At 48.0% G+C, this 13526-nt stretch overlaps 1 protein-coding gene across 1 annotated transcript in view; it reads right to left on the bottom strand.

The window, feature by feature from the left end:
- Positions 1-13526, bottom strand: part of Fhad1 (forkhead associated phosphopeptide binding domain 1) — a 136725-nt gene that overhangs the window by 54283 nt on the left and 68916 nt on the right. Inside the window, exons 16-19 of the mRNA XM_045150005.1 lie at positions 13089-13241; positions 6821-6928; positions 6468-6575; positions 1070-1177 (exon numbers count right to left, since the gene is read on the bottom strand). Of these exons, the coding sequence (XP_045005940.1) occupies positions 1070-1177; positions 6468-6575; positions 6821-6928; positions 13089-13241 (477 nt within the window). The remainder of the gene's footprint in view (positions 1-1069; positions 1178-6467; positions 6576-6820; positions 6929-13088; positions 13242-13526) is intronic.

The following is a 13526-nucleotide window of genomic DNA, read 5'->3' as shown; positions in this document are numbered from 1 at the left end:
CTCATGGCAATCCTCCTACCTCTGCCTCCAAAGTGCTGGGATTAAAGGTGCATGCCACCATGCCCGGCTAGACCGGCCTTTGTTATGCAAGAAAGTGAGAGTGAGAATGAGAGAGAGAGAGAGAGAGAGAGAGAGAGAGAGAGAGAGAAAGAGAATTGGCATGTCAGGGCCTATAGCCACAGTAATCAAACTCAAGACATGTGCGCCACCTTGTGTGGATGTATGACCTTGGATGCTTGCATCACCTTGTGTGTCTGGCTTATATGGGACCTGGAGAGTTGAACATGGGTCCTTAGGTTTTACAGGCAAGTGCCTTAACTGCTAAGCCATTTCTCCAGCCCCCATTACTTCTGATGTTTGTGTCTCTTGTCTGTCACCCAGTACTAAGATGCTGGCTATTGTGGTGTGAGTGTAAAATGTCCCCCCCATATCATCACGTGTTTGTGATTAAACCTCATACTCAGTCCCCATCTGGTGGTGACTTTGGGAAGCTTTGCTGGAAGAGGTGTGTTGCTGGGGCCAGGCCTTGGGATTTTATTTTGTAGGCCAGCTTGTTAGTCAAGAGCTCACTCTTGCTGCTTCCTCCCTGCTGTGTGATGACGTGAGCCAGCTGACTGCTCCTGCCATGCTTTCCCCTCCACGATGAAACGTCTCCTGAAACTGTGAGCTGAAATAAACCCTTTACATCAACAAGCTGTTTCTGGTCAGGAGTTTTGTCCCAGCAACAAGAAGGAACTATTGCACTGGCTCAGAGACCGGCAAGCCTGCACCTGGGCTTCTCTTATCATACCCCTGCCCAAGGTGGCTGAGTCAGGTAGCAGTACAGGCTAGCGTCCCCACAAATGGGTCCTGCTCTAAGGACTTTACATGCAGTGACATTTGTCACACGCTCATTTTTCAGATGAAGATACCATGGGGCAGGAGGGCAGAGGATCTGCCCAGGTCAGCAAGTGAGTGGTAGGTGTTAGCCACTTCCGGAAGTTGTTGCAGGCCATGTGCCTATGAAGCCACCAGGCTCTCAAGCTGGCCTGGCTTGGGACTCCTCCCAGAGGGTGCTTACTGCTCCTACCTCCTTCTGTTGGGTCAGCTGGTTCTCCAGGTCTTGTACCTTCCTCCTTTCCATCTCTAACATTTCCTTGGCTCTTCTTTTCTCCTGAGCCACACTGTTCTCCAAGACCTGAAAGTCAAATCAGTCCTGCTTCAGATCACCTGTCCTTTGGGTGGCAAAGTCACTAATACTTATGTCCCAAATGATGATATAGCTAAGATTTTTAAAATTTTTATTTATTTATTTGCAAGCAGAGAGAGAGAGAGAGAGAGAAGAGACAGATAGAGAATGGGCATGCCAGGGCCTCTAGCCATTGCAAACAAACTCCAGATATGTGCCCCTTATGCATCTGGCTTTTGTGGGTCCTGGGGAATTGAACCTGGGTCCTTTGGCTTTACAGGCAAATACCTTAACTGCTAAACCATCTCTCCAGCCCTGGTATTATATTTGTGCTGTGAGTTCCAGGTCAGCCTGGGTTAGAATGAGACTTTGCCAACAACAACAACAACAACAACAAAAACCCCATAGAAAACAATGAAATAAAACAAAGAGAATTAGTGAGCTGGGGAGGTGGCTCAGTGGCCAAAGTGCTTGCCATGCAAGCATCAGACCTGAGTTAAGACCCCCAGCACCCATATAGAACGCTGGGAGGAGTGGTGTGTGCCTGCGACCCCAGCACTGGGAAGGTGGAGGCAGGAGGAGCCCTGGGTGCCGTCCAGCTAGTCTAGCTGAATCACTGAGCTCAGGTTCGGTGGGAGACCCTGTCTCAAAACTAAGGTGGGAGGACTGGAAAGATGGCTTAGCAGTTAAGGCACTTGCATGCGAAGCCTAAGGACTCATGTTAGACTCTCCAGATCCCACATAAGCCAGATGCACAAAGTTGGGGCAAGTGCAAGGTTGCACAGGCCCACAAGGTGGCGCGTGAGTCTGGAGTTCATTTGCAGTGGCTGGAGGCCTTGGTGCACCACCAATTCTCTCTCTCCCCCGCTCTCTCTCTGTTTCTCTCTCTCTCTTTCTCACACACATATGCACAGCAATCTGTTGGACTTGTGTAAAAAAAAAAAGTGGGAGCCACTAAGAATGACACTTGGTATCAATCTCTGGCCTACACACACACACATGAACCCCCCCCCCAACACCTGATCACACATATGCTGCCATCCACTACAGCCCTAGGCAGCCCTGCATTTCCAGGATGACCCTCACCCTGACAGATATCCTGTCGGGAAGTGCTCTAGGGCCCATTTTACAGATGAGGAAGCTGAGGACGAGGAAGAGATGAGGGTGCAGAGCACATGGCCTTTCATCAGGGATGCTAGGGTGGGGATCTTACTCAGATCAAAGCATACTGGGAAGGAACCAGCAGGCAGAGGTCTGGGCTGCGGAACCTTGGAGCAAGGTGGTCTCTGGAGGGGAAGGGTCTCACTGATAATGGAATCTCACTATCAAACAAATCTGTGAAGGAAACAGTTTCCAGAGGACAGAAGTGTGCTGCAGCACACCGCCTTCTAGAAGGTGGGAGGTGAGCCCTGAAGGGACGCTTGGAGGACGAGGGAAGAGCGTCAGATTAGTAGTTTCCCAGTCAAGGGATTTCAGCTAGTATGTTACTTGTGTGTATGTTTTTAAGTTTTAAAGCTGTTTTTATTTTTAGAGAGGGTCTCATTCTAGCCCAGGCTGACCTGGAACTCACAGTGGTACTCCTACCTTGGTCTCCCTCATGCAGGGATTTCAGGAATGAGCCACATGCTCGGCCTAATCCTATACTTGTTGTTATGCTATCCAGCTAAAGAGTTTATTGCAAATCCCTAAAGGATAGAAAATGTGGGCCGGGCTCTTTTCTAAGATCCCCAAAAAGGTTGTCCCGAACGTTCACATGGGCTCCTTCTGTATACCAGCTGTGCTGCCGGGTGTCCAGAACTCGGAACACAGCTTCCATTGCCGTCCACGAGCAAGGCCCAATTGGCCTAGGGAAGGCACTTCATCTGAAGGGAGTGGAGAGACTGTAATTTTCAGTGAAAAATAGTTTTTTTCTTTTCCACTCTCCTCTCTCCTTTCTCTTCTCTTACCTTTTTTCTTTCCCTCCCTTCCTCCCTCTTTCCCTTCCTCCCTTCTTTTTTGACACAGGGCCATGCTATATAGCCCAGACTGGCCTCATACTTCCTGGAGCCATAACTCAGAGACAGACCTTGGGGACACTATATGCAGAGGGCTGTGGAGTAAAACTGCAGGAAGCAAGTGTCAGCGCCCCTCTCGGCATCAGATCAGCTTGTCTGGGTCTCATGCAGGGGGGCTCTTGTCCGTCATGGGAGGTAGGCAAGAAGGGGTCTACGCTGGGGAGGGAAGGTTAGCAGGAAGCAAGGGCTCCTAAGAAACAAGGGCTGTGGTGACTGACGACAAGGTGACCACTTATCTAGGAGTGCTTCTAGGTCACTAATTTTTTGTTGTTGTCTTTTGAGGTAGGGTCTCCCTCTAGCCCAGGCTGACCTGGAATTCACTCTGGATTCTTAGGGTGGCCTTGAACTCACAGCGATCCTCCTACCTCTGCCTCCCCAGTGCTGGGATTAAAGGTATGTGCCACACACCCAGATAACATTTAATCTTTTTTTTTTTTTGTTTTTGTTTTTTTTGAGGTAGGGTCTCACTCTAGCTCAGGCTGACCTGGAATTCACTATGTAGTTTCAGGGTAGCCTTGAACTCATGGCAATCCTACCTCTGCCTCCCCAGTGCTGGGATTAAAGGTGTGTGCCATCACACCCAGCTCACTCATTTAAAAAAATTTTTTTATTTATTTATTTTAGAGAGAGAGAGAATGAAAGAGACAGAGAGAGTGGGCACTCCAGGGCCTCTAGCCACTGCAAGTGAACTCCAGATGCATGCGCCACCTTGTGCATCTGGCTTACGGGGTACTGGGGAATTGAATCTGAGTCCTTAGGTTTCACAGGCAAGTGCCTTAACTGCTAAACCATTTCTCCAGGCCCTGGGTCATTCTTCACTGTACATTATCTCTGACCTTCAAGACCCCTTTCAAAAAGAAGGTACTAATAGACCTATTCCAGTTCGGACCTGAACTCCCATCTCACCGGCTGCAAAGCCTTAACCCTTCCCTGTGCCTCGGGATTGAGGGATTGCTTGAGAGCATGTGTGGAAGAGGCTGAGGAGTCTGAACTCAATGGGAGTCAACAGTGGAGCGGCTTTCCCATTAGCTAGTTTGGGCGCATTAACGGAAACACAACATTCTCAACAGAGAAGGGGAGAGTCCTTCCCTAGGCCTCTGTGGTAGTTTGATTCAGGTGTCCCCCTAAACTTAGGTGTTCTGAATGCTAGGTTCCCAGCTGATGGATATTTGGGAATTAATGCCTCCTAGAGGGAGTGTATTGTTGGGGGCGGGTATATGGGTGTTATAGCCAGTTTCCCCATGCCAATGTTTGGCACACTCTCCTGTTGCTATTGTCCACCTTATGTTGACCAGGGGGTGATGTCCACCCTCTGCTCATGCCGTCGTTTTCCCCTGCCATCGTGGAGCTTCCCCTCGAGCCTGTAAGCCAAAATAAACCTCTTTTTCCCAGAAGCTGCTCTTGGTTGGGTGATTTCTATCTGCAATGCAAACCTGACTGCAACAGCCTCCATGGTTGAAGAACAGTGTCTGGTTCTGGCTACCACACCTGCAGAAGAAACAGCATCTAATGACCAGACACCAAAACTGACGTGGGCTGTGACAGAGGAGGTGTGGATGGTCCTAACTGCTGCCACCTGCCTCAGCAACAGCCCGTTTTTTTTTATTTTTTATTTTTTATTCCTAAGCGGAAACAAGGACCAGATTTTTGGACTTTTCAAGAAAGGATGGAAATCTGGATTTTAAAATACATTTTATGGATTCCAACTAAAACATTCTGGGACCAGATATAACACATCCACAGGCCTCTTTCAGTCACTGAACCATAAGGCTGTGACTTCTGAGAGCCGAGCAGGCCCGGGAAGAGGACTCTAGTCCTGCTGTGCTGGGCAGGAGCCACAGGCCTGGGCTGCTGGGGAGCCGCGCGGATGTGAGAGCAGGTGCTGGGCTTTCAAACACCTGGGTTGCTATGGGGAGGAGGAAGCCCTGTGTCTTTCAGGAGCCCAAGAAGGATGGAAAACATCTACTCCTGTGGTAGGAAGAGCTCGACCTAACCTAATGTAACCTATAGGAAAAATGTCCTGTAGCCTAGGGGATCTGTCTGTATGGGGTTGGAGAAATTCCTGGGTGGTGGGGCTGAGGCTAGGTGAGTTTAGAAAGACATTGAAATCCCAAGACTCCATCATTCCCTCTTCTGTGTTTTGATGTACAACCTGCAAACTTGTCTTAGACTGTGTTTTATGCAATTCATACTTTTATTATTTATTTATTTAAGAGAGAGAAACAGGCATATATATAGAGACAAAGGGTGCTCTAGGGCCTCCAGCCACTGCAAACGAACTTCAGATGCATGCACCATCTTATTCATGTGGCTTAAGTGGGGTCCTGGGGAATTGAACCTGGGTCCTTTGGCTTTGCAGGCAAGCTCCTTAACCGCTAAACTATCTCTCCAGCCCCACATTTTTTTTTTTTTACTTGTGTATGTGTGATACGCATGTGTGTATGGAGATGTGTGTGTCCCACGCATATATGCATGTAGAAGCCAGAGGAGGATGTCTGATGTCCTTCCCTTATTGTTCATCTGCACGTTTCTGTCCTTTTTCAAGCTGCTGCCTCTCAGCAAGCCCCAGTGGTTCTCCATGCATGGCCACACCCAGCATTCCATGTGAGTATCGGGGAGTCTTCAGATGAGAGGCTCTCATGCTCAGTGGCATGTGCTCTTTAACCACTGAGCCATCCCCTGTCCCTGTTTTTTTTTTTTTTGAGACAGAGTCTTGTAGCCCTAGTTGACCTCAAATTTATAGCAATCCTCCGACCTCAGTCTCCAAGCATTGAGGTGACAGGCCTGAGCCACCACACGGCTCAACATGTTCACATTTTATTTTCCCCAACTAGTTGGCAAGGGTCCATCTCCAAGGCTTTCTCCTAAGCCCTCTGTGTTTCCTCAACTTGCCAGCCCAGCCTGGAGCAAAAAGCACCAGGCCAGAATGCCCATGCCACGTCCCCTCCCTTTCCCCCTCTGCTGTAGTGGTTCTGAACTTCTTTCTTTAATTAATTGATTTGAGAGAGAGAGAATGTGTGTACGTGTGTGTATGAGCGTATATACAAGGGTCTCTTGCCACTGCACACCAACTCCAGATACATGCACCATTTTGTGCATCTGACGTTATGTGGGTACTGGAGAATTAAACCTGGGCCATCAGGCTTTGCAAGCAAGCATCTTTAACCACTGAGCCACCTCCCCAATCCATTTCTGAGCTTCTTGCATAGGTTCCAGCTCACCCTGCATTCGCAGCAGCTGCTTACCTCCTTCTGGCTGGCCAGGTGACTCTCCAGCTCGCGGACTCGCCTCTGTTCCTCCTCTAGGGCCTCCCGAGCCCTTTGTTTCTCCTGAGCAATGCTCTCCTCCAAAGCCTGCAAGCCAACAGCTGTTACTGAGTACACCTGTTGCCATGGCAGGAAAGTGGACTCTCCTAGGCTCTGCCCAGCTTGCCCTTTAGTCCCCAGCCATGCCCCACGGGGCACTGCGCAGCAGAGCCAGGAGCTGGACAGACTCTGGAGTAGCTGGGCCCATGCGAGAGCCCCGATTGGACCCCGCCAGCTGTAAAGCCTGGATTCGTGCTCTAGGCGACTCAACTCTCCCTCCCCGAGCTGCGTACCTTCTTCTGGTGGGTCAAGCGACTCTCCAGCTCCTGGGCTCTCATCTGCTCTTTCTCTAAGGCCTCTTTCGCTCTGTTTTTGTCTTGAGCAATAGTTTCTTCCAAAGCCTGCAAGTCAAGGAACTTAGTTGGACAGGCCTCGTCACCATGGCAGGAAGGTGGACTCTGCCAGGCTCTGCAAGGTTCTCCCTTTGGTCCTTAACATATGCTAAAGAGACTGTGGGAGTAGAGCGCAGGGCCTGGAGCGTGGGTGGGTCCAGGTGAAAGCCCTGGGTGGATTCCTTGCGGCTATTGTCCCTGGTAAGTGAGAATTTATGTATGGAAGCCTCAGTTTCTCCATCTGTGCAGTGGGGTCAGTACTAGTGCTCCCTGCATTGTGTTGTTCTGAGGAAGGAATGAAAAATGATGGCTGTGAGATTCTTGGCACAGTGACAGCCACCCATGTCCCCCCAAAGAGCAGGAAATGTGTTTAGAGACAGTAGGGGATCCATCCTCCTTACTAGAAATGACATGAGCAGGGAGGTGAACCCTGGCCCATTTGATTCTAAAGTCTATCTTCTAAAACAGGGTTTGCAAACTGTGGCTTGTACAATCTTCTGGCCCCCTGCCTCTGCTTTGTAAGTAAAGTTTTTATTGGCACACTCCATGCTCACTATTGATGTGTGGTCTATGGCTATTTTACACAATAGTGGAGTTGAGAAGTCACAACAGAGAGAGGAGAAAGTGATGGGCAAATAAGAAAATATATTCTGTTGGGCTCTGTAGAAAGTCTATAGACCCTTATCAAAGTAACCATGTCTGCCAATCAAGCAGACGCTGTCCACAATCCATGGTAATAAAAAAGGGAATACTAGATTGATAAAGGAACCCAGATTTTCTTTTGGTGCTGAAATGGAAATTTTCAAACCAGCCAGGAGTCATGAGAGGAAGTCATGGATGAGCTGGAACACAAGCCTTTTCAGAGAGGGTGGCATGAGGGGTGTCACAGGGCAGGAGGAAGGGTCACTTGACTAGGACAACCAACCGAGCATGGTGGCTCAGGAGGTAAGAGGATTGCCGTGAGATCGAGGCCAGCCTGGGCTAGAAGAGCCTGCCTCAAAGGATGCTTCAGAACACCGTCTTGCAGACACAAAGTAGTTGGTGCATTCATGACTTCACAGCAGTTGTGTTACCTGCACAAGATCTGTATAAGATGGGGCCCATCAACACGTTATCATGGATGATGGAGGAGGGATGAGTTGGAAAGAAGGTAATGCAAGGGGTTGTAATCAAAATACACTATGGGGTGTTCTTAAGTTGTGCAGAGAAAAATAGCCACAGTTTTTTGCTTGGTCTTGCATGTATTTGAAAGATGTTGGTAGCGCTTCAATCCTATGAGGTAATTGTTTTATTTTATATAAATTTATTGAATTTTTATTGAACTAGACTGCTATAATAAAATGATAAGTATGGCAAAATATGCATTTTTATGAAAACTGCCAATAAAAAAGTTAAAAAAAAATAAAAACATACAAACAGGGATGGAGACATGGTTCAGTAGTTAAGACAATTGTCCATAAAGCCTAATGACTGGTGTCTGACTTCCCAGTACCCACGTAAAGCCAGATGCACAAAGTGACACATGTGTCTGGAGTTCATCTGCAGTGGCTAGAGGCCCTGGTGAGCCCATTCTCTCTTTCACAGTACATGCCTTCAATCCTAGCTCTAGGAAGCAGAGGTAGGGAGATTACTATGAGATTGAGGCCAACCTGAGACTACATTGTGAATTCCAGGTCTGCCCGGGATACAGCGATACCCTACCTTGAAAAACCAAAAATAAATAAATAAAATACAAACAAGCAACAGCACCCAGGATACTTAGCAATAAAGTCTAAGAAGTCTTGTTCAGATCACGCTGGTCTGGGTGACCCTGGGGTGGGAGCCAAGATGGCCTTGAGCAACGCTTCTTTCTCTCCGAGTGGGGGCCTGACGTCACTTCCTTCCTCTACCAGGGCTGTGCTCTGAGGCTTGTGTGCTTAAAGGGGCAGTACTTGAAATACTTCTGGCAGGAACAATGGCATGAAGAGTGTGGGGCAGGCCCAGGCGAGTGACCAGAGGGGTGTTTACCATGGTGGGCTGAAGCACTGTGTGCCAACAGTGGGAACAGCCAACCTCCCGTTCGGACAAGAAAGAGGGCATCTGCTGTCTTCTGAACCCAGTGTGGCTGTTGCAGCCACGAACTCACAGCGGCTGTGGTTTGCACAGGCTAATACCCACCAGCGTTCCTTCGCGATGAGGGGGCACCTCCCTGAGGAGCTGTTGGCAGTTAATGGTAGCTGGGGGAGGGGAGACATTTTCTTCAGTGGTGCAGCCACTGGTAAGGCGCCCGTGCTCCAGGAAACAGCCCCTCATCCAGGCTTCAGCAGCCTTAATTTAACCCAGTGACAACGAAACCCAACCAACCAACCAAACAGCACAAAGCTGGGTGTGGTGGTGCACGCCTTTAATCCCAGCACTCAGGAGGCAGAGGTAGGAGGATTGCCGTGTGTTGTGTGTGCGTGTGTGTGTGTGTGTGTGTGTGTGTACACACGCGCGTGAGCGTGAGCGTGTGTGTGAGTAAGTATGGAGGCTGTCAACAAGAGTGAAAATGCCGGGCATGGTGGCACACACCTTTAATCCCAGCACTCGAGAGGCAGAGGTAGGAGGATCGCCGTGAGTTCGAGGCCACCCTGAGACTCCATAGTGAATTCCAGGAGAGCATGAGCTAGAGTGAGACACTACCTCAGAAAAAAATAAAAGTGAAAAACATTGACCACCACAATTTTCCGCTTTTATGGTTTGAATCTGAATGTTCCCATAGGCTGAACATTTGGCTTCCAGCTGGTGGTGATGAGATCCTAGAACATTAGGAAGTGGGGCACAGTTGCAGGAAGTAGGTCACTGGGGTATGATACTGGAGGTTGTATCTGGTCCTGTCCACAGGGAAGTGAAGAGCAGCCTGTTTCACCTGATCCTGCCGCTGTGATGCTCTGTACAAGTGTGTTAAGGCCAAGCAACCACGGACAGAATCCTCGGAAACTGGGAGTGGAAATAATTCCTTCCTTCCTGTCACAAAACTAAACATAGAACTACCACAGGTCCAGCTAGTCCACACTAACTCACTGCACAGAGATGTCTCCACGTCCATGTTTATTGCTGCACTAGCCACAATAGCCACGATGTGGAACCAGCAAGAAGCGCAGCACTGATGAACGGATGAAGAAAACATGTCAGGTGTACAAAATGGAACCATAAGGAAGAGTGGAATTTGGTCATTCTCAGAAAAATGAATCGAACTTGAAATCATCATGTTCAGTGAAATAAGCCAGATTCAGAAAGACAAATATCACATGTTTCCTCTCACATGTAGAGTCCTGATATATGTGTATATCATATATATATATATATATATATATATATATATATATATATATATATATACGATATATGTGTATATCATATATATATACATACATATATATATGTATATATATATGTATATATATATATATATGTATATATATATATACTGAAATTGTGTGGGGAGAGGAGGAGTCTAAAGGGAAGGAGGAGGAGGAACAAGAGATGGTAATGGGAAGAAAGAAATCGAATATTTTGCATTTTCTCTCATATGTGGACTCTACAATTCAATTATGTGTGGGTGTAACCAGACATGGTGGCTCACCGTGCAGATATCTTTACTCCCGGCCCTTGGGAGTCTGAGGTACAAGGACAGAGGCTGAAGTAGGAGTATCACCTTGAGTTCAAGGCCAGCCTGGGCTATAGATTGAGGTCCTGGGCTATAGATTGGGCTAGAGTGAGAGACCCTACTTAAAAAAAATGTGTGTGGGGGGGGCTGGAGAGATGGTTCAGTGGTTAAGGTGCTTGCTTGAAAACCCTGACTGGTCTAGGTTTAATTCCCCAGTACCCACATAAAACAAGATAGACAAAGTGACACATGTGTTTGGAGTTCATTTGCAGTGGCAAGAGGCCTTGGTGGTGTGCCCATTCTTTCTCTCCCTACCTCCGTGCTTGCAAATAAAATATATTTTTTTTAAATGTGTGTGTGTAAGACATGAAGGCAGAAGGGTGTTGCTCTGAGGAGGGCAGGAACCGGTGGAAGGAGAGGGAAAAGTGAGGGTGCTGAGAGGGTGAATATGAGCAAAGGATGATATTCAGGCATAAAGATGCCATAATGAACCCCATTATTATTATTTTTAATTTAATTTATTTGAGAGAGAGAAAGAGGCAGGTAGAGAGATAGATAATGGGCAAGCCAGGGCCTCTAGGCATGGCAAACAAACTCCAGACACATGGGCCACTTCATGCACCTGGCATCCATGGGTTCTGGGGAATTGAACCTGAGTCCTTAGGCTTCACAGGCAAGCACCTTAACTGTTAAGCCATCTCTCCAGGCTCTTTTTTTTTTTTTTTTTTTGTTTTGTTTTTTGAGATAGGTTCTCACTCTGGCCCAGGCTGACCTGGAATTCAGTGTGTATTCTCAGGGTAGCCTCAAACTCAGGGTGATCCTCCTACCTCTGCCTCCCAGGTGCTGGGATTAAAAGCATGCACCACCATACCCGGCTTTTCCAGGCCCTATTTTTTTAGACATGCTCTCATATAGCCCAGGTTAATGACAAAACTTGCTATATTGCTGATAATGACCTTGAATATCTGATTCTAATTCCCTCACCTCCTAAATGCTGAGATTATAGGGGTGCATCACCACACCTAGTTTATTCCATGCTGGAAATTGAACTCATGACTTCATACATGCTAGGCAAGCACTCTGCTTACTCAGCTACATGTCCAGCCTGGAAAACCATGGTTTTATATGTTAACTAAAAAAAAATTTAAAGACTCCATCCTCCTTTAAATTATTTATGCCAAGAGTTCTTTCACTGTGAAAACACTGGCTGGTATTAATCTTACCTCTCAAGGGTCACGTTGAATTGGTGATGGCTCTTCCTTTCCATCCTTTATTTCTCAAGAGATATAAAGAGAGGAAGAAGCAAACAGAACAGGGAGAAAGAGAGAGATGTCCTGAGAACTGAATAAAACTAGAGGATGGAGATAGGCATGGAGAGCAGTGTGAGTGATGAAGAGAGGACTGAGGATGGAGTGAGTGACAGAGGAGTGAGGATGGAGGGTGAGTGATGGGGAGATGACTGAACATGGGGGATGAGGATGGAGAGAGGACTGAGGAAGGAGAACGAGGGTTGGAGAGTAGCTCTTGGCCTCAGGGATCACTGATTGTGGGACACTGAAAGATGGTGATGGTCCAGTCCTCCATGGGTGAGAAAAGAGGTGCTAGCAAGGTACTGTGTTCAAGTGCATGGGTGCCATTGTCTTTGGAGGAAGATAAGACATACCGTGCAGTTGTCCCTCCACATCAATCCCCCATCAGAAGTTCTCACTGTTGCTGAATGTTGGAACCACACAGCTTTACAAATCAGAGCCTTGGGTCTACCCCAACCTCCTCCCGAGAATCCTCGATGACAAGGTCTGTTCAAATGCAGGAGCACTGGCCCCTGCAGGAAGTGATGAAAGTAGAACTAGGGTGGACACTGAGTCTCCCACGGCCAGCTTCAGGACAATGAAATGTGTTTTCCTGTTTCTTTAAAAAGAAATTGTTTTATTTATTTATTTATTTGAAAGAGAGAGAGAGAGGGGTGGGGGAGAGGGAGAGAATGGGTGCGCCAGGGCCTCCAGCCACTGCAAACAAACTCCAGATGCATGTGCCACCTTGTGCATCTGGTTAACGTAGGTCCTGGGGAATCAAGCCTTGAACCGGAGTCCTTAGGCTTCACAGGCAAGTGCTTAACCACTAAGCCATCTCTCCAGCCCTTTCTTCCTTTCTTCCTTTTTTTCTTTCATTTTTTTGTAATTGCTTTTGGGGTGTGTGTGTGTACGCGTGTGAGTGGGCATGCACATGTACCGTGAGCACTATTGTGGTCAGAGGACACCTCAGGTGGTGGCCTCACCTTTCACCTTTTGCTGTTTGCTGCGGCACGCGCCACTCTAGCTGGCCTGTGAGCTTCTAGGACTTCTCCTGCCTCTGTGGCCCTTCTTGCCATAGGTGCGCGGAATTACAGACGCTTGTGCTACTGTGTCCAGTTTACCTGGGTTCTTGGGATCTGAACCTAGGCCCCCACATGTGCGCACAAGCGCTTTATCTGCTGAGTCACCTCCCCTGCCCCCTTATGTCACTTTTTCAGCAGCAAAGGAGATGGCGAAGGGACCGCCCTACCTCTTTCTCTTCCAGCAGTTGCCTGATTCTAGCTTTCTGCTTCTCCTCCTGCTCCAGCTTCTCCTTGTTAAGCTTCTCCTTCTCGTCCAGATGCTCCTGAAGCTTTTTCTGTAGCAAGGAGTGCAGATTTTCCTGAGAAGTTTTCACCTGGATCTAAATTGAGAGGAAAAAGCAAGCCGAAGAGAACCAGGGCAGGACTCAGGAGTCCTACTTCCTCCTTGTTACAAATTGTTTACCTTTCTGGGGGCAAAGGTTTACATAACAGCTTCTTGACGGGGCTGGGGAGATGGCTCAGTGGATAAAGTCCTTACTATGCAAGCATGAGGACCTGAGTTTGATCCCCAGTACCCATGTGGTAGTATGTGCCTAAAATCCCAGTGCTGGGGAGGTGGAGAACAGGACCCTTAGGGCTTGCTGGCTATGTTGTCTAGCCAAATC

The sequence above is a fragment of the Jaculus jaculus genome, chromosome 5, assembly GCF_020740685.1.
Source record: "Jaculus jaculus isolate mJacJac1 chromosome 5, mJacJac1.mat.Y.cur, whole genome shotgun sequence".
NCBI lineage: Eukaryota > Metazoa > Chordata > Mammalia > Rodentia > Dipodidae > Jaculus > Jaculus jaculus.
This window is presented reverse-complemented; position numbering and strand designations above follow the sequence as displayed.